At 40.3% G+C, this 21,073-nt stretch overlaps 2 protein-coding genes across 6 annotated transcripts in view; both read left to right on the top strand.

Annotated features, from left to right (window-relative positions):
* The window catches only part of tfip11 (tuftelin interacting protein 11), a 40,090-nt gene extending 24,333 nt beyond the window's left edge, over nt 1–15,757 (top strand). The window contains exons 4-8 of the mRNA XM_062967057.1: nt 2,450–2,618; nt 5,839–6,082; nt 7,260–7,402; nt 11,816–11,981; nt 15,387–15,757. Coding sequence (XP_062823127.1) covers nt 2,450–2,618; nt 5,839–6,082; nt 7,260–7,402; nt 11,816–11,981; nt 15,387–15,757 — 1,093 coding nt within the window. The remainder of the gene's footprint in view (nt 1–2,449; nt 2,619–5,838; nt 6,083–7,259; nt 7,403–11,815; nt 11,982–15,386) is intronic.
* A 52-nt stretch (nt 15,758–15,809) lies between these two features.
* On the top strand, nt 15,810–20,122 carry LOC134295171 (uncharacterized). 5 transcript variants are annotated; one of them, XM_062967056.1, is made up of 4 exons: nt 15,810–17,389; nt 17,463–17,585; nt 17,660–18,178; nt 18,654–20,122. In XM_062967056.1, the coding sequence occupies exons 1-4, from the start codon at nt 15,810–15,812 to the stop codon at nt 20,026–20,028; spliced, it is 3,597 nt and encodes a 1,198-aa protein (XP_062823126.1). In that variant the 3' UTR covers nt 20,029–20,122. The 5 variants fall into 5 exon arrangements, with proteins under 5 accessions (XP_062823126.1, XP_062823124.1, XP_062823123.1 ...); XM_062967054.1 differs by having other exon boundaries at nt 15,810–17,166; nt 17,240–18,178; XM_062967053.1 differs by having other exon boundaries at nt 17,463–18,178.
* The last annotated feature ends 951 nt before the right edge of the window (nt 20,123–21,073 follow it).

The following is a 21,073-nucleotide window of genomic DNA, read 5'->3' as shown; positions in this document are numbered from 1 at the left end:
GTGTTTCTGGGATGTGTAGTTTTGTTGTTTTGTCCTCGGCCGAAACACCTCTACCCTTTTATATATATAGATAATAACAGATAATTATAATGACATATATATTAGGACTTTATTTTTTCTTTCCTTTTTGTTGTATGAACGTAGAGGCATGGACGAGGGGTTGTGCTGCCAAGTTTAGTGTTTCTGGGATGTGTAGTTTTGCTGTTTTGTCCTCGGCCGAAACACCTCTACCCTTTTATATATATAGATAATAACAGATAATTATAATGACATATATATTAGGACTTTATTTTTTCTTTCCTTTTTGTTGTATGAACGTAGAGGCATGGACGAGGGGTTGTGCTGCCAAGTTTAGTGTTTCTGGGATGTGTAGTTTTGCTGTTTTGTCCTCGGCCGAAACACCTCTACCCTTTTATATATATAGATAATAACAGATAATTATAATGACATATATATTAGGACTTTATTTTTTCTTTCCTTTTTGTTGTATGAACGTAGAGGCATGGACGAGGGGTTGTGCTGCCAAGTTTAGTGTTTCTGGGATGTGTAGTTTTGCTGTTTTGTCCTCGGCCGAAACACCTCTACCCTTTTATATATATAGATAATAACAGATAATTATAATGACATATATATTAGGACTTTATTTTTTCTTTCCTTTTTGTTGTATGAACGTAGAGGCATGGACGAGGGGTTGTGCTGCCAAGTTTAGTGTTTCTGGGATGTGTAGTTTTGTTGTTTTGTCCTCGGCCGAAACACCTCTACCCTTTTATATATATAGATAATAACAGATAATTATAATGACATATATATTAGGACTTTATTTTTTCTTTCCTTTTTGTTGTATGAACGTAGAGGCATGGACGAGGGGTTGTGCTGCCAAGTTTAGTGTTTCTGGGATGTGTAGTTTTGTTGTTTTGTCCTCGGCCGAAACACCTCTACCCTTTTATATATATAGATAATAACAGATAATTATAATGACATATATATTAGGACTTTATTTTTTCTTTCCTTTTTGTTGTATGAACGTAGAGGCATGGACGAGGGGTTGTGCTGCCAAGTTTTGTGTTTCTGGGATGTGTAGTTTTGTTGTTTTGTCCTCGGCCGAAACACCTCTACCCTTTTATATATATAGATAATAACAGATAATTATAATGACATATATATTAGGACTTTATTTTTTCTTTCCTTTTTGTTGTATGAACGTAGAGGCATGGACGAGGGGTTGTGCTGCCAAGTTTAGTGTTTCTGGGATGTGTAGTTTTGTTGTTTTGTCCTCGGCCGAAACACCTCTACCCTTTTATATATATAGATAATAACAGATAATTATAATGACATATATATTAGGACTTTATTTTTTCTTTCCTTTTTGTTGTATGAACGTAGAGGCATGGACGAGGGGTTGTGCTGCCAAGTTTAGTGTTTCTGGGATGTGTAGTTTTGTTGTTTTGTCCTCGGCCGAAACACCTCTACCCTTTTATATATATAGATAATAACAGATAATTATAATGACATATATATTAGGACTTTATTTTTTCTTTCCTTTTTGTTGTATGAACGTAGAGGCATGGACGAGGGGTTGTGCTGCCAAGTTTAGTGTTTCTGGGATGTGTAGTTTTGCTGTTTTGTCCTCGGCCGAAACACCTCTACCCTTTTATATATATAGATAATAACAGATAATTATAATGACATATATATTAGGACTTTATTTTTTCTTTCCTTTTTGTTGTATGAACGTAGAGGCATGGACGAGGGGTTGTGCTGCCAAGTTTAGTGTTTCTGGGATGTGTAGTTTTGTTGTTTTGTCCTCGGCCGAAACACCTCTACCCTTTTATATATATAGATAATAACAGATAATTATAATGACATATATATTAGGACTTTATTTTTTCTTTCCTTTTTGTTGTATGAACGTAGAGGCATGGACGAGGGGTTGTGCTGCCAAGTTTTGTGTTTCTGGGATGTGTAGTTTTGCTGTTTTGTCCTCGGCCGAAACACCTCTACCCTTTTATATATATAGATAATAACAGATAATTATAATGACATATATATTAGGACTTTATTTTTTCTTTCCTTTTTGTTGTATGAACGTAGAGGCATGGACGAGGGGTTGTGCTGCCAAGTTTAGTGTTTCTGGGATGTGTCGTTTTGTTGTTTTGTCCTCGGCCGAAACACCTCTACCCTTTTATATATATAGATAATAACAGATAATTATAATGACATATATATTAGGACTTTATTTTTTCTTTCCTTTTTGTTGTATGAACGTAGAGGCATGGACGAGGGGTTGTGCTGCCAAGTTTAGTGTTTCTGGGATGTGTCGTTTTGTTGTTTTGTGCGTCGCCGTGATGCCATCACTCTTTTATATATATAGATATATAGATTATAAAAATGTATGATAATATAACAGTAATTCAATAATAATGCTGGTGTGTTATTTCCCCGCCTGGAGGCTGATGTGGGAGACGTGGATGCCGATCGTGCGGGAGACGGTGTCCCAGTGGCAGGCGCGAGACTGCGTCCCGATGGTGGACTTCCTCGACTGCTGGGAGCCCATCGTCCCCGTCTGGATCATGGACAACATCCTCGACCAGCTCGTCTTCCCCAAGCTACAGAAGGAGGTCAGCACCATACAATACTATATTTATTATAGTATTTTATATAAAAGTTGTTGTGGAATTTTTTATTTGACGTTATTTGTATTTTTTAAATTAATTTTATTGTAACTTATCTTTTTTATTTATTATATTTTATTATTTTGTTGCATTATTTTTAGTTATTTTCTGTTATTATAGTATTTTATTGTATTAATTTTTTAGTGTTTTTAATTATTTTTATTATATTATTTCTATTTATTTTATTTTTTATTCTTTTATTAACACTGCGCTGAGTGGGTTGCTAGGAGACCAAGTGGGCGGAGCTTAGCAATTGGATAAAAGCAATTATTCCTCTCCCTCTAATTAGGACTTTATTTTTCTTTTCTTTTTGTTGTATCAACCTAGAGGCATGGATGATGGCTTGTGTTGTCAAATTTCGAGGTTGGGGGGCCTGTAGTTTTGTTGTTTTGTGGGTCGCCGTGATGCCGTCACTCTTTTATATATATAGATGTTATATATTATTGTATTTATAATATTATGCAAATATTATATATTATTGTATTTATTATATATAATTACTAGCTGTGCCCGGCCACGCATTGCTGTGGCAAAGTGGTGGTGGTATTGGTTAAAAATTGTTGTGTAATTTTTATTTGACGTTATTTGCAATTTTTTAAATTAATTTTATTGTCACTTATCTTTTTTATTTATTATATTTTATTATTTTGTTGTATTATTTTTAGTTATTTTCTGTTATTATAGTATTTTATTGTATTAATTTTTTTTAGTGTTTTTAATTATTTTTATTGTATTATTTCTATTTATTTTATTTTTTATTCTTTTATTAGCACTGGGCTGAGTGGGTTGCTAGGAGACCAAGTGGGCGGAGCTTAGCAATTGGATAAAAGCAATTATTCCTCTCCCTCTAATTAGGACTTTATTTTTCTTTTCTTTTTGTTGTATCAACCTAGAGGCGTGGATGATGGGTTGTGTTGTCAAATTAATTTTATTGTAACTTATCTTTTTTATTTATTATATTTTATTATTTTGTTGTATTATTTTTAGTTATTTTCTGTTATTATAGTATTTTATTGTATTAATTTTTTTTAGTGTTTTTAATTATTTTTATTGTATTATTTCTATTTATTTTATTTTTTATTCTTTTATTAGCACTGGGCTGAGTGGGTTGCTAGGAGACCAAGTGGGCGGAGCTTAGCAATTGGATAAAAGCAATTATTCCTCTCCCTCTAATTAGGACTTTATTTTTCTTTTCTTTTTGTTGTATCAACCTAGAGGCGTGGATGATGGGTTGTGTTGTCAAATTTCGAGGTTGGGGGGCCTGTAGTTTTGTTGTTTTGTGGGTCGCCGTGATGCCATAACTCTTTTATATATATAGATATTGAACTATACCACTATACTATTATATAATATGTAATATATAACATATAATTAATATTATTATATGATATTACTGTTAGTATTATATTGTATAACATAAGATTATTATCAATATTATATGTACATACAATATATTATATTATTAGCATAACACAATATTAGCATTATACATTACTATATTGAACTATACCACTATACTATTATATAATATGTAATATATAACATATAATTAATATTATTATATGGCATTACTATTAGTATTATATTGTATAACATAAGATTATTATCAATATTATATGTATATACAATATATTATATTACTAGCTGTGCCTGGCCACGCGTTGCTGTGGCAAAGTGGTGGTGGTACTGGTTAAAAATTGTTGTGTAATTTTTATTTGACGTTATTTGCAATTTTTTATTAATTTTATTGTAAGTTATATTTTTATTTATTATATTTTATTATTTTCTTGTATCAGTATCAGCATCAGCAATTTATTACGGTCTATGACCAGAATATATAGAAATGGGCACAGGTGTATTATTTTTAGTTATTTTCTGTTATTATAGTATTTTATTGTATTAATTTTTAGTGTTTTTTATTATTTTTTATTGGGTTGCTAGGAGACCAAGTGGGAGGAGCTTAGCCTTCTAACTGGCAGCCATTGGATAAAAGCAATTATTCCTCTCTCTCTAATTAGGACTTTATTTTTCTTTTCTTTTTGTTGTATCAACCTAGAGGCGTGGATGATGGGTTGTGTTGTCAAATTTCGAGGTTGGGGGGCCTGTAGTTTTGTTGTTTTGTGCGTCGCCGCGATGCCATCACTCTTTTATATATATAGATTAAAACTGATATAAAAATATATCAACCTAGAGGCGTGGATGAGGGGTTGTGTCGTCCAATTTCGAGGTTGGGGGGCCTGTAGTTTTGTTGTTTTGTGCGTCGCCACGATGCCATCACTCTTTTATATATATAGATTAAAACTGATATAAAAATATATCAACCTAGAGGCGTGGATGAGGGGTTGTGTCGTCCAATTTCGAGGTTGGGGGGCCTGTAGTTTTGTTGTTTTGTGCGTCGCCGCGATGCCATCACTCTTTTATATATATAGATTAAAACTGATATAAAAATATATCAACCTAGAGGCGTGGATGAGGGGTTGTGTCGTCCAATTTCGAGGTTGGGGGGCCTGTAGTTTTGTTGTTTTGTGCGTCGCCGTGATGCCATCACTCTTTTATATATATAGATTAAAACTGATATAAAAATATATCAACCTAGAGGCGTGGATGAGGGGTTGTGTCGTCCAATTTCGAGGTTGGGGGGCCTGTAGTTTTGTTGTTTTGTGCGTCGCCGTGATGCCATCACTCTTTTATATATATAGATTAAAACTGATATAAAAATATATCAACCTAGAGGTGTGGATGAGGGGTTGTGTCGTCCAATTTCGAGGTTGGGGGGCCTGTAGTTTTGTTGTTTTGTGCGTCGCCGCGATGCCATCACTCTTTTATATATATAGATTAAAACTGATATAAAAATATATTATAAAACTGAGGGCGGGGGCCAGGTAAATGACCTTGGAGGGCCGCATCCGGCCCCCGGGCCTTAGTTTGGGGACCCCTGCTTTAGGTATTTGGTGGAGAGGTAGACCTGTTGTCCTGGTTTGTGGTCCCAACCTGGTCTCCTGTGTTTGTCCGCTTGGTGTTTGTAAGCTGCCTTGGCCTCTTCAAGAGCCTGTGTGATGACTGGCCCTGCGTCTTTAATTCGTGCCATACATTATAACAGTATGTAATTTAGAATCTGGCCCTCGCGATTCCTCACGGAGAACTTCCTTGCGTTGCTCCTCCGCAGGTGGAGGGCTGGAACCCGCTGACGGACACGGTCCCGATCCACGCGTGGGTGCACCCGTGGCTGCCGCTGATGCGCTCCCGCCTGGAGCCGCTCTACGCGCCCATCCGCAGCAAGCTGGCCAGCGCCCTCCAGAAGTGGCATCCCAGCGACGCCTCCGCCAAGCTCATCCTCCAGCCCTGGAAGGACGTCTTCACCCCCGGCTCCTGGGAGGCCTTCATGCTCAAGAACATCCTCCCCAAGCTCGGTACGTCCATGCGTTGGGGGGGGGCAAGGTTGGCCCGTGTGTGGGGGGCGTTCACCGGGAGGGGGAGCCAAGATTGACCCATGCATGGGGCCGTTCAACGGGGGGCATGATTGACCCGTGGGGGGGGCTGTTCACCGGGGACCCCCGAGGTTGACCCATGCATGGGGTCCGTTCACTGGGTGGGTCCGTGATTGACCCATGCGTGGGGCCGCTCACTGGGAGGGAGGGCGAGGTTGACCCGTGTGTGGTGGCCGTTCACTGGTGGGGGGGGGCAAGATTGACCTGTGCGTGGTGGCCGTTCACCGGGGGGGCGAGATTGACCCGTGTGTGGTGGCCGTTCACCGGGGGGGCGAGATTGACCTGTGTGTGGTGGCTGTTCACCGGGGGGGGGCAAGATTGACCCATGTGTGGTGGCCATTCACTGGTGGGGGGGCCAAGATTGACCCGTGCGTGGTGGCCGTTCACTGGTGGGGGGGCCAAGATTGACCCGTGTGTGGTGGCCGTTCACTGGTGGGGGGGCCGAGATTGACCCATGCGTGGTGGCCATTCACCAGGGGGGGGGGCGAGATTGTCCCGTGTGTGATGGCCGTTCACTGGTGGGGGGGCCAAGATTGACCCATGCATGGGGGCCGTTCACTGGTGGGGGGGCGGGGTTGGCCCGTGCGTGGGGGCCGTTCACCGGGGGGGGGCACCGAGATTGACCCGAGTATCATCCCAGGTGGAATGGGGTCCCTTCGTGGTCACAATAATATAATATAGTAATATTATAATATATTACAATAGTTATTAAACATAATATAGTAATAGTAATATTTATTTTATATAGCAATATAGGAATATTATATTATAATATGTATTAAGCATAACATAGTAATATAATGATATAATTATAATATAATGTAATCATATAAGCAGGAGTGAGGTGCCAAATGTGTAGCGTGGTCACATTACGTGGGATAATTACATTATGTTATTATATAAATATATAGAATTATCATTATATATTATACTATATAATATTATCATTGTATTTAGCTTTGTATTTATTTAGTGTTATTATGATTATAATGTAGCGTAGATTCGGTGGGAGGGCTCTGGGGGCATGCGTGGGGGCCCCAAATGGACTATATTATTATTGTTATTATTTATTATTATTATTCTCCTTCCCGCTCGGCAGGGATGTGCCTGAACGAGCTGGTGATCAACCCGCACCAGCAGCACATGGACGCCTTCTTCTGGGTCATGGACTGGGAGGGCATGATCTCCGTCTCCAGCCTGGTCGGACTCCTCGAGAAGTACTTCTTCCCCAAGTGGCTGCAGGTACGAGGAGTTCTCCCTCCCCCTTGGAACCGGGTCCCTTCGGGGTCGCCGAATGTGTATTACGAGGAATTCCTCCTTGAAATTCCAATGAGTTGACTTGGGTTCCGTTGAGTTGAGTTGGGTTCCGTTGACTTCAGTTGAGTTGTCCAAGGTTTGAGTTGTGTTAATTTGGGTTCCGTTGAGTTGTGTTCAGTTGAGTCAGGTTGGGTTCAGTTGAGTTGTGTTCCATTGAATTGAGTTGTATTCATTTGGATTCCGTTGAGTTGTCTTGGGTTCCATTGAGTTGTGTTCCATTGAACTTAGTTGTTTTCATTTGGATTCCGTTGAGTTGGGTTCAGTTGAGTTGTCTTGGGTTCCGTTGAGTTATGTTCCATTGAACTTAGTTGTATTCAGTTGGATTCTGTTGAGTTGTCTTGGGTTCTGTTGAGTTGGATTCCATTGAGTTGGGTTCAGTTGAGTTGTCTTGGGTTCTGTTGAGTTGGATTCCATTGAGTTGGGTTGAGTTGAGTTGTCTTGGGTTCCGTTGAGTTGGATTCCATTGACTTGAGTTGGATTCCGTTGAGTTGTCCAAGGTTTGAGTTGTATCCATTTGGGTTCCGTTGAGTTGAGTTGTGTTCAGTTGAGTTGTCTTGGGTTCCGTTGAGTTGTGTTCCATTGAACTTAGTTGTATTCATTTGGATTCCGTTGAGTTGTCTTGGGTTCTGTTGAGTTGGATTCCATTGAGTTGGGTTCAGTTGAGTTGTCTTGAGTTCCATTGAGTTGAGTTCTGCTGAGTTGAGTTGTATTCATTTGTGTTCTGATTAGTTGAGTTGGATTCCGTTGAGTTGTCCAAGGTTTGAGTTGTATTCATTTGGGTTCCTTTGAGTCAGGTTGGGTTCCGTTGAGCTGTCTTGGGTTCTGTTGAATTGAGTTGTATTCATTTGGGTTCCGTTGAGTTGGGTTCAGTTGAGTTGTCTCGGGTTCCATTGAGTTGTGTTCCATTGAATTGAGTTGTATTCATTTGGATTCAGTTGAATTGTGTTGGGTTCTGTTGAGTTGGATTCCGTTGAGTTGGGCTCAGTTGAGTTGTCTTGGGTTCCATTGAGTTGGGTTGGATTCCGTTGAGTTGTCCAAGGTTTGAGTTGTATCCATTTGGGTTCCGTTGAGTTGAGTTGTGTTCAGTTGAATTGTCTTGGGTTCCGTTGAGTTGGCTTCCATTGAATTGTTTTCATTTGGGTTCTGATGAGTTGAGTTGGGTTCAGGTGAGTTGTCTTGGGTTTCGTTGAGTTGAGTTGTATTCATTTGGGTTCTGATTAATTGAATTGGTTTCGGTTGAGTCAGATTGGGTTCCATTGAGTTGTCCAAGGTTTGAGTAGTATTCATTTGGGTTCCGTTGTGTTGTCTTGGGTTCTGTTGAGTTGGGTTCCATTGAATTGAGTTGTATTCATTTGGGTTCAGTTTAATTGTGTTGAGTTTTGTTGAGTTGGATTCCGTTGAGTTGGGTTCAGTTCAGCTGTCCAAGGTTTGAGTTGGATTCATTTGGGTTCTGTTGAATTGAGTTGGGTTCTGTTGAGTCAGGTTGGGTTCTGTTGAGTTGGCTTCAGTTGAGTTCTCTTGGGTTTCGTTGAGTTGAGTTGGGTTCCATTGAGTTGAGTTGTATTCATTTGGGTTGAGTTGAGTTCAGTTGAGTCAAGTTGGGTTCCGTTGAGTTGTCATGGGTTCCATTGAGTTGGTTTCCATTGAGTTGAGTTGTATTTATTTGGTTTCTGATGAGTTGAGTTGGGTTCCGTTGACTTGTCCAAGGTTTGAGTAGTATTCATTTGGGTTCCATTGAGTTGTCTTGGCTTCTGTTGAGTTGTGTTCCATTGAATTAAGTTGTATTCATTTGGATTCAGTTGAATTGTGTTGGGTTCTGTTGAGTTGGATTCCGTTGAGTTGTCTTGAGTTCTGTTGAGTTTAGTTGGATTCATTTGGGTTCTGATGAGTTGGGTTCCATTGAGTTGAGTTGTCCAAGGTTTGAGTTGGATTCATTTGGGTTCTGTTGAATTGAGTTGGGTTCTGTTGAGTTGAGTTGGGTTCTGTTGAGTTGTCTTGTGTTCAGTTGAGTTGTCTTGGGTTCCACTGAATTGTGTTCCATTGAACTGAGTTGTACTCATTTGGATTCCATTGAGTTGTGTTCGGTCTGTTCAGTTGGATTCCATTGAGTTGAGTTCAGTTGAGTTGTCTTGGGTTCTGTTGAGTTCTATTGAGTTGAGTTGTATTCCTTTGGGTTCTGAGGAGTTGAGTTGGATTCCGTTGAGTTGTCCAAGGTTTGAGTTGTATTCCTTTGGGTTCCATTGAGTTGAGTTGGGTTCCGTTGAGTCAGGTTGGGTTCAGTTGAGTTGTGTTCCATTGAATTGAGTTGTATTCAGTTGGATTCCATTGAGTTGGGTTCAGTTGAGTTGTGTTCCATTGAACTTAGTTGTATTCATTTGGATTCCGTTGAGTTGTCTTGAGTTCCGTTGAGTTGAGTTCTGCTGAGTTGAGTTGTATTCATTTGGATTCCGTTGAGTTGTCTTGGGTTCTGTTGAGTTGGATTCCATTGAGTTGGGTTCCGTTGAGTTGTCTTGGGTTCCGTTGAGTTGTGTTCCATTGAACTTAGTTGTATTCATTTGGATTCCGTTGAGTTGTCTTGGGTTCTGTTGAGTTGGATTCCGTTGAGTTGGGTTCAGTTGAGTTGTCTTGAGTTCCGTTGAGTTGAGTTCTGCTGAGTTGAGTTGTATTCATTTGGATTCCGTTGAGTTGTCTTGGGTTCTGTTGAGTTGGATTCCATTGAGTTGGGTTCAGTTGAGTTGTCTTGAGTTCCGTTGAGTTGAGTTCTGCTGAGTTGAGTTGTATTCATTTGGATTCCGTTGAGTTGTCTTGGGTTCTGTTGAGTTGGATTCCATTGAGTTGGGTTCAGTTGAGTTGTCTTGAGTTCCGTTGAGTTGAGTTCTGCTGAGTTGTGTTGTATTCATTTGGATTCCATTGAGTTGTCTTGGGTTCTGTTGAGTTGGATTCCGTTGAGTTGGGTTCAGTTGAGTTGTCTTGAGTTCCGTTGAGTTGAGTTCTGCTGAGTTGTGTTGTATTCATTTGTGTTCTGATGAGTTGAGTTGGATTCCATTGAGTTGTCCAAGGTTTGAGTTGTATTCCTTTGGGTTCCATTGAGTTGAGTTGGGTTCCGTTGAGTCAGGTTGGGTTCAGTTGAGTTGTGTTCCATTGAATTGAGTTGTATTCAGTTGGATTCCATTGAGTTGGGTTCAGTTGAGTTGTCTTGGGTTCCGCTGAGTTGTGTTCCATTGAACTTAGTTGTATTCATTTGGATTCCGTTGAGTTGTCTTGAGTTCCGTTGAGTTGAGTTCTGCTGAGTTGTGTTGTATTCATTTGGATTCCATTGAGTTGTCTTGGGTTCTGTTGAGTTGGATTCCGTTGAGTTGGGTTCAGTTGAGTTGTCTTGAGTTCCGTTGAGTTGAGTTCTGCTGAGTTGTGTTGTATTCATTTGTGTTCTGATGAGTTGAGTTGGATTCCATTGAGTTGTCCAAGGTTTGAGTTGTATTCCTTTGGGTTCCATTGAGTTGAGTTGGGTTCCGTTGAGTCAGGTTGGGTTCAGTTGAGTTGTGTTCCATTGAATTGAGTTGTATTCAGTTGGATTCCATTGAGTTGGGTTCAGTTGAGTTGTCTTGGGTTCCGCTGAGTTGTGTTCCATTGAACTTAGTTGTATTCATTTGGATTCCGTTGAGTTGTCTTGGGTTCTGTTGAGTTGGATTCCATTGAGTTGGGTTCTGTTGAGTTGGATTCCATTGAGTTGGGTTCAGTTGAGTTGTCTTGAGTTCCGTTGAGTTGAGTTCTGCTGAGTTGAGTTGTATTCATTTGTGTTCTGATTAGTTGAGTTGGATTCATTTGGATTCCGTTGAGTTGGGTTCAGTTGAGTTGTCTTGGGTTCAGTTGAGTTGTCTTGGGTTCAGTTGAGTTGTGTTCCATTGAATTGAGTTGTATTCAGTTGGATTCCATTGAGTTGGGTTCAGTTGAGTTGTCTTGGGTTCTGTTGAGTTGAGTTCTGCTGAGTTGTGTTGTATTCATTTGTGTTCTGAAGAGTTGAGTTGGGTTCCGTTGAGTCAGGTTGGGTTCAGTTGAGTTGTGTTCCATTGAATTGAGTTGGGTTCAGTTGGATTCCGTTGAGTTGGGTTCAGTTGAGTTGTCTTGGGTTCAGTTGAGTTGTGTTCCATTGAATTGAGTTGGGTTCAGTTGGATTCCGTTGAGTTGGGTTCAGTTGAGTTGTCTTGGGTTCTGTTGAGTTCTATTGAGTTGAGTTGTATTCCTTTGGGTTCTGATGAGTTGAGTTGGGTTCAGTGGTGTTGGGTTAATTAACGTCCCTCTCGTTAACGCCCTCGTGACCCGCCCCCCCCTTCCGCGCAGGTGCTGTGCTCGTGGTTGAGCAACAACCCGAACTACGAGGAGATCACGAAGTGGTACCTGGGGTGGAAGTCCATGTTCTCGGACCAGGTGCTGGCCCACCCGTCCGTCAAGGAGAAGTTCAACGAGGCCCTCGACATCATGAACCGGGCCGTCTCCTCCAGCGTCGGTAAGTTCCATTGGTCCTACTTAACTTGACTATCTCATTGGCCCAGACTTCCCACTGAAATCTCGATAGGTTTAGGTGGGTTAAAATTGCTTTTATTTTTAAATATTGTATTGTTCCTTCATTTACTAATACTGTGCTATGGTAATAATTGAATATATTGTGTATACATATAATATCGATACTAATATTATACTGTAATACAATATAATACTAATAATTATACGGACTAAAAATATTAATTATATATTAAATGTAATATTACTAATAATATTACGGTATAGTGGTATAGGACAATAATAAGCCTAAGTCTGCCTGTCCCCTGGGCTGAGTAGGTTGCTAGGAGACCAAGTGGGCGGAGCTTAGCCTTCAAACTGGCAGCAATTGTAATTAGGACTTTATTTTTCTTTTCTTTTTGTTGTATCAACCTAGAGGCGTGGATGATGGGTTGTGCTGTCAATTTTCGAGCTTGTGGGGTGTTTAATTTTGTTGTTTTGTCCGCTGCCCTGATGCCATCACTCTTTTATATATATATATAATGAATATAATATATATATAATCAATATATAAGTATGTATTTTTATTATATTTTATATTATATTGTAGTAATAAGATAATAAATAACAATATAGTATATAATAAAATTATACAATATATAATATAAATAGAATCAATATATAATAGAAGTATGTATTTTTATTATATTTTATATTATATTGTAGTAATAAAATAATAAATAACAATATAGTATATAATAAAATTATATATATATATGTAAAATGAATATACAATATATAATGGAAGTATGTATTTTTATTATATTTTATATTATATTGTAGTAATAAAATAATAAATAACAATATAGTATATAATAAAATTATATATATATATGTAAAATGAATATACAATATATAATGGAAGTATGTATTTTTATTATATTTTATATTATATTGTAGTAATAAAATAATAAATAACAATATAGTATATAATAAAATTATATATATATATATGTAAAATGAATATACAATATATAATATAAATATAATCAATATATAATAGAAGTATGTATTTTTATTATATTTTATATTATATTGTAGTAATAAAATAATAAATAACAATATAGTATATAATAAAATTATACAATATATAATATAAATAGAATCAATATATAATAGAAGTATGTATTTTTATTATATTTTATATTATATTGTAGTAATAAAATAATAAATAACAATATAGTATATAATAAAAAATATATATATAATTATATGTCCCCCCTTCTTGACTCTATATTATTATTTTATATCATATATATCATTATAATAAATATATATTATAATATATATATATTATTTTATTATATATTATTGTAGTATATTATTATTTTATTATTTATTGTTATTCTATATTATATCACTATGAGGCATGGATGAGGGGTTGTGATGTCAATTTTCGAGCTTGTGGGGTGTTTACTTTTGTTGTTTTGTCCGCTGCCGTGATGCCATCACTCTTTTATATATATAGATAGATATATCATTATAATAAATATATATTATAATATATATATATTATTGTAGTATATTATTATTTTATTATTTATTGTTATTCTATATTATATCACTATGAGGCATGGATGAGGGGTTGTGATGTCAATTTTCGAGCTTGTGGGGTGTTTACTTTTGTTGTTTTGTCCGCTGCCGTGATGCCATTACTCTTTTATATATATAGATATATCATTATAATAAATATATATTATAATATATATATATTATTGTAGTATATTATTATTTTATTATTTATTGTTATTCTATATTATATCACTATGAGGCATGGATGAGGGGTTGTGATGTCAATTTTCGAGCTTGTGGGGTGTTTACTTTTGTTGTTTTGTCCGCTGCCGTGACGCCATTACTCTTTTATATATATAGATATATCATTATAATAAATATATATTATAATATATATATATTATTTTATTATATATTATTGTATTTGTTGTATCAACCTAGAGGCATGGATGAGGGGTTGTGATGTCAATTTTCGAGGTTGTGGGGTGTTTACTTTTGTTGTTTTGTCCGCTGCCGTGACGCCATCACTCTTTTATATATATAGATAGATATATCATTATAATAAATATATATTATAATATATATATATTATTTTATTATATATTATTGTATTTGTTGTATCAACCTAGAGGCGTGGATGATGGGTTGTGCTGTCAATTTTCGAGCTTGTGGGGTGTTTACTTTTGTTGTTTTGTCCGCTGCCGTGACGCCATTACTCTTTTATATATATAGATAGATATATCATTATAATAAATATATATTATAATATATATATATTATTTTATTATATATTATTGTATTTGTTGTATCAACCTAGAGGCGTGGATGATGGGTTGTGCTGTCAATTTCCGAGCTTGTGGGGTGTTTACTTTTGTTGTTTTGTCCGCTGCCGTGACGCCATTACTCTTTTATATATATAGATAGATATATCATTATAATAAATATATATTATAATATATATATATTATTGTAGTATATTATTATTTTATTATTTATTGTTATTCTATATTATATCACTATGAGGCATGGATGAGGGGTTGCGATGTCAATTTTCGAGCTTGTGGGGTGTTTACTTTTGTTGTTTTGTCCGCTGCCGTGATGCCATTACTCTTTTATATATATAGATAGATATATCATTATAATAAATATATATTATAATATATATATATTATTTTATTATATATTATTGTATTTGTTGTATCAACCTAGAGGCGTGGATGATGGGTTGTGCTGTCAATTTTCGAGCTTGTGGGGTGTTTACTTTTGTTGTTTTGTCCGCTGCCGTGACGCCATTACTCTTTTATATATATAGATAGATATATCATTATAATAAATATATATTATAATATATATATATTATTTTATTATATATTATTGTATTTGTTGTATCAACCTAGAGGCGTGGATGATGGGTTGTGCTGTCAATTTCCGAGCTTGTGGGGTGTTTACTTTTGTTGTTTTGTCCGCTGCCGTGATGCCATTACTCTTTTATATATATAGATAGATATATCATTATAATAAATATATATTATAATATATATATATTATTTTATTATATATTATTGTATTTGTTGTATCAACCTAGAGGCGTGGATGATGGGTTGTGCTGTCAATTTCCGAGCTTGTGGGGTGTTTACTTTTGTTGTTTTGTCCGCTGCCGTGATGCCATTACTCTTTTATATATATAGATAGATATATCATTATAATAAATATATATTATAATATATATATATTATTGTAGTATATTATTATTTTATTATTTGTTGTTATTCTATATTATATCACTATTTTATATTTTATAATAATAATAATAATAATAACTCTTGGTCGTCTTCTTCAGGGGGGTACCTGCAGCCGGGCGCCCGCGAGAACATCGCCTACCTGACGCACACGGAGCGTTGCAAGGACTTCCAGTACGAGGCCATGCAGGAGCGGCGAGAGGCCGAGACGGTGGCCCAGCGGGGGATCGGCATGGCCTCGGGGTCGGGGGCCGGGGGGTCGGTGCCCATGAACTTCAAGGACCTGATCCAGGCCAAGGCCGAGGAGCACAACATCGTCTTCATGCCCGTCATCGGGAAGCGCCACGAGGGGAAGCAGCTCTACACCTTCGGCCGCATCGTCATCTACATCGACCGCGGGGTCGTCTTCGTCCAGGGGGAGAAGACCTGGGTCCCCACCTCCCTCCAGAGCCTCATCGACATGGCCAAGTGAACACGGGGCCCCGCCGGAGGGACCTCCGGGTTGACCTCACGGCAGGACCTCCATGTCACCATCAAGGCGGGACTTCTGGGTCACCATCAATGCAGGACGTATGGGTCACCATCAAGGCAGGACCTCCATGTCACCATCAATGCAGGACGTATGGGTCACCATCAAGGCAGGGCCTCCATGTCACCATCAAGGCGGGACTTCTGGGTCACCATCAACGTGGGACTTCCCCTCACCATCAAGGCGGGACTTCACGTCACCATCAATGCAGGACTTATGGGTCACCATCAACGTGGGACTTCCATGTCTCCATCAAGGTGGGACTTCCTTCTGTGTCACCATCAAGGCGGGACTTCCCCTCACCATCAAGGCGGGACTTCCTTCTGTGTCACCATCAAGGCGGGACTTCTGGGTCACCATCAACGTGGGACTTCCCCTCACCATCAAGGCGGGACTTCACGTCACCATCAATGCAGGACTTATGGGTCACCATCAACGTGGGACTTCCATGTCTCCATCAAGGTGGGACTTCCTTCTGTGTCACCATCAAGGCGGGACTTCCCCTCACCATCAAGGCGGGACTTCCTTCTGTGTCACCATCAAGGCGGGACTTCTGGGTCACCATCAACGTGGGACTTCCCCTCACCATCAAGGCGGGACTTCACGTCACCATCAATGCAGGACTTATGGGTCACCATCAACGTGGGACTTCCATGTCTCCATCAAGGTGGGACTTCCTTCTGTGTCACCATCAAGGCGGGACTTCCCCTCACCATCAAGGCGGGACTTCCTTCTGTGTCACCATCAAGGCGGGACTTCTGGGTCACCATCAACGTGGGACTTCCCCTCACCATCAAGGCGGGACTTCACGTCACCATCAATGCAGGACTTATGGGTCACCATCAACGTGGGACTTCCATGTCTCCATCAAGGTGGGACTTCCTTCTGTGTCACCATCAAGGCGGGACTTCCCCTCACCATCAAGGCGGGACTTCCTTCTGTGTCACCATCAAGGCGGGACTTCCCCTCACCATCAAGGTGGGACTTATGGGTCACCATCAAGGCAGGACCTCCATGTCACCATCAAGGCGGGACTTATGGGTCATCCTCAAGGCGGGACTTCCCCTCACCATCAAGGCGGGACTTATGGGTCACCATCAAAGCAGGACCTCCATGTCACCATCAATGCAGGACTTATGGGTCACCATCAAGGCAGGACCTCCATGTCACCATCAATGCAGGACTTATGGGTCACCATCAAGGCAGGACCTCCATGTCACCATCAATGCAGGACTTATGGGTCACCATCAAGGCAGGACCTCCATGTCACCATCAAGGCAGGACCTCCATGTCACCATCAATGCAGGACTTATGGGTCACCATCAAGGCAGGACCTCCATGTCACCATCAAGGCGGGACTTCCCCTCACCATCAACGTGGGACTTCCCATCACCATCAAGGCGGGACTTATGGGTCACCATCAAGGCAGGACCTCCATGTCACCATCAATGCAGGACTTATGGGTCACCATCAAGGCAGGACCTCCATGTCACCATCAAGGCAGGACCTCCATGTCACCATCAATGCAGGACTTATGGGTCACCATCAAGGCAGGACCTCCATGTCACCATCAAGGCGGGACTTCCCCTCACCATCAACGTGGGACTTCCCATCACCATCAAGGCGGGACTTATGGGTCACCATCAAGGCAGGACCTCCATGTCACCATCAAGGCGGGACTTCCCCTCACCATCAACGTGGGACTTCCCATCACCATCAAGGCGGGACTTATGGGTCACCATCAAGGCAGGACCTCCATGTCACCATCAACGTGGGACTTCTGTGTCACCATCAACGTGGGACTTCCCATCACCATCAAGGCGGGACTTATGGGTCATCCTCAAGGCGGGACTTCCCGTCACCATCAAGGCGGGACTTATGGGTCATCCTCAAGGCGGGACTTCCCGTCACCATCAAGGCGGGACTTCCATGTCTCCATCAAGGAGGGACTTCCCATCACCATCAAGGCGGGACTTATGGGTCACCATCAAGGCAGGACCTCCATGTCACCATTAACGTGGGACTTCTGTGTCACCATCAACGTGGGACTTCCCCTCACCATCAAGGCGGGACTTCCATGTCTCCATCAAGGTGGGACTTCCTGTCACCATCAAGGTGGGACTTCCAGGTCACCATCAAGGCGGGACTTCTGGGTCACCATCAACACGGGACTTCCAAGTCTCCATCAAGGAAGAACCTCCATGTCAACATCAAGGCGGGACTTCCTGTCACCATCAAGGCGGGACTTCCATGCCGTCCTCAAGATGGGACTCCCGGGTCACCATCAAGGCGGGACTTCTGGGTCACCATCAACACGGGACTTCCAAGTCTCCATCAAGGAAGAACCTCCATGTCAACATCAAGGTGGGACTTCCATGTCTCCATCAAGGCGGGACTTCCATGTCACCATCAAGGTGGGACTTCCATGTCTCCATCAAGGCGGGACTTCCATGTCAACATCAAGGTGGGACTTCCATGTCACCATCAAGGTGGGACTTCCATGTCACCATCAAGGTGGGACTTCCATGTCACCATCAAGGCAGGACTTCCATGTCACCATCAAGGTGGGACTTCCATGTCTCCATCAAGGCGGGACTTCCATGTCAACATCAAGGTGGGACTTCCATGTCACCATCAAGGTGGGACTTCCATGTCACCATCAAGGTGGGACTTCCATGTCACCATCAAGGCAGGACTTCCATGTCACCATCAAGGTGGGACTTCCATGTCTCCATCAAGGCGGGACTTCCATGTCAACATCAAGGTGGGACTTCCGGGTCACCATCAAGCCGGGACTTCCAAGTCTCCATCAAGGAAGAACCTCCATGTCAACATCAAGGCGGGACTTCCTGTCACCATCAAGGCGGGACTTCCATGTCGTCCTCAAGATGGGACTCCCGGGTCACCATCAAGGCGGGACTTCTGGGTCACCATCAACACGGGACTTCCAAGTCTCCCATCAAGGAAGAACCTCCATGTCAACATCAAGGCGGGACTTCTGGGTCACCATCAACACGGGACTTCCAAGTCTCCATCAAGGAAGAACCTCCATGTCAACATCAAGGCGGGACTTCCTGTCACCATCAAGGCGGGACTTCCATGCCGTCCTCAAGATGGGACTCCCGGGTCACCATCAAGGCGGGACTTCTGGGTCACCATCAACACGGGACTTCCAAGTCTCCATCAAGGAAGAACCTCCATGTCAACATCAAGGCGGGACTTCCTGTCACCATCAAGGCGGGACTTCCGGGTCGTCCTCAAGGCGGGACTTCCGGGTCACCATCAAGCCGGGACTTCCAGGTCTCCATCAAGGCGGGACTTCCGGGTCGTCCTCAAGGCGGGACTTCCAGGTCACCATCAAGGCGGGACTTCCAGGTCACCATCAAGGCGGGACTTCCGGGTCGTCCTCAAGGCGGGACTTCCGGGTCACCATCAACACGGGACTTCCAAGTCTCCATCAAGGAAGAACCTCCATGTCAACATCAAGGCGGGACTTCCTGTCACCATCAAGGCGGGACTTCCATGCCGTCCTCAAGATGGGACTCCCGGGTCACCATCAAGGCGGGACTTCTGGGTCACCATCAACACGGGACTTCCAAGTCTCCATCAAGGAAGAACCTCCATGTCAACATCAAGGCGGGACTTCCTGTCACCATCAAGGCGGGACTTCCGGGTCGTCCTCAAGGCGGGACTTCCGGGTCACCATCAAGCCGGGACTTCCAGGTCTCCATCAAGGCGGGACTTCCGGGTCGTCCTCAAGGCGGGACTTCCAGGTCACCATCAAGGCGGGACTTCCAGGTCACCATCAAGGCGGGACTTCCGGGTCGTCCTCAAGGCGGGACTTCCGGGTCACCATCAACACGGGACTTCCAAGTCTCCATCAAGGAAGAACCTCCATGTCAACATCAAGGCGGGACTTCCTGTCACCATCAAGGCGGGACTTCCATGTCGTCCTCAAGATGGGACTCCCGGGTCACCATCAAGGCGGGACTTCTGGGTCACCATCAACACGGGACTTCCAAGTCTCCCATCAAGGAAGAACCTCCATGTCAACATCAAGGCGGGACTTCCATGTCACCATCAAGGCAGGACTTCCATGTCAACATCAAGGTGGGACTTCCATGTCTCCATCAAGGCGGGACTTCCATGTCAACATCAAGGTGGGACTTCCGGGTCACCATCAAGCCGGGACTTCCGGGTCGTCCTCAAGGTAGGACTTCCGGGTCAAATCCATCCCTCGGGGGGTCTCGTTGATGGCTCGTTTATCTCATTACAACAAGGACGAATAAATATTTTTCGAGGACCCGATTTTCATCTCGTTTTGTGATTATAATGAGTCGTTCCTTCGGAGAGTAATACATGTCTTTAAATAAATATTCTTAAATGTTCCATAAATACTCTTAAATATTTCACAAATATTCTTAAATAAATATTTTTGAATATTCCACAAATATTCAATGAATATTCTTAAATATTTTTAAATATTCCATAAACAAATATTCTTAAATAAATATTTTTTAAATAGACCATAAATATTATTTTAAATATTCCATAAATATTCTTTAATAAATATTTTAAATTATTAGGAATAATATTATTTATTTAATATTAGGAATATAGGAACAATATATTAATATATTTATATTATATCTATAATTAACAATATAGGAACAATATATTGATAATATATTATACTAATAATTTAAGAATGTAAGAATGATATGTTAATATGTATTATCTTAATTTAATATCTTAATAATGTAATATATGAATTTTGTATTAATCATATATTTATATTATGTTAATAATGCAATAGCATATTAATATATTTGTATTAATTTATATAATTTATACAATTATTTATATAATTATTAATAATTTATGTATTAATAATAATTTATGTAATTATTATTGATAAGTGGTACAATAATGGTCTTCCTTCATAAAAGAAACGGGCTAACGATAAATTTATAATTTATGTTAATTACATTTAATAGTAGATGTATATAATATTATATGTAAAATTTTCTCATAAAACAAAGTCAACAATAAATAAATTTCCTCGTTTTCCGGACTGAAATCGGGCTGACGAGGGCCAATCGAATGAAGACCACAAGGATCGAGAATAAATTATTATTATGTATTAATTAATATTATGTATAAATTAATATTATGTATAAATTATTATTATGTATTAATAAATTATTATTATGTATTAATATATTATGTAGTCAATATCATTGACTTCGTTTTACGAGA

This window comes from Anolis carolinensis, unplaced genomic scaffold (assembly GCF_035594765.1).
Source record: "Anolis carolinensis isolate JA03-04 unplaced genomic scaffold, rAnoCar3.1.pri scaffold_91, whole genome shotgun sequence".
NCBI classification, from domain to species: domain Eukaryota; kingdom Metazoa; phylum Chordata; class Lepidosauria; order Squamata; family Dactyloidae; genus Anolis; species Anolis carolinensis.
The sequence above is the reverse complement of the archived record's forward strand: the minus strand, read 5'-3'. Positions and strand labels throughout refer to the sequence as shown.

What these genes read in the sequence shown, in the direction of transcription:
- LOC134295171 (XM_062967052.1), top strand. Translation starts at nt 15,810, where the DNA reads ATGTCACCATCAAGGCGGGACTTCTGGGTCACCATCAATGCAGGACGT. An exon ending in ACCTCCATGTCAACATCAAG is followed by an intron (nt 18,179 to 18,653) that starts GTGGGACTTCCA and finishes GTCAACATCAAG; the next exon opens with GCGGGACTTCCTGTCACCAT.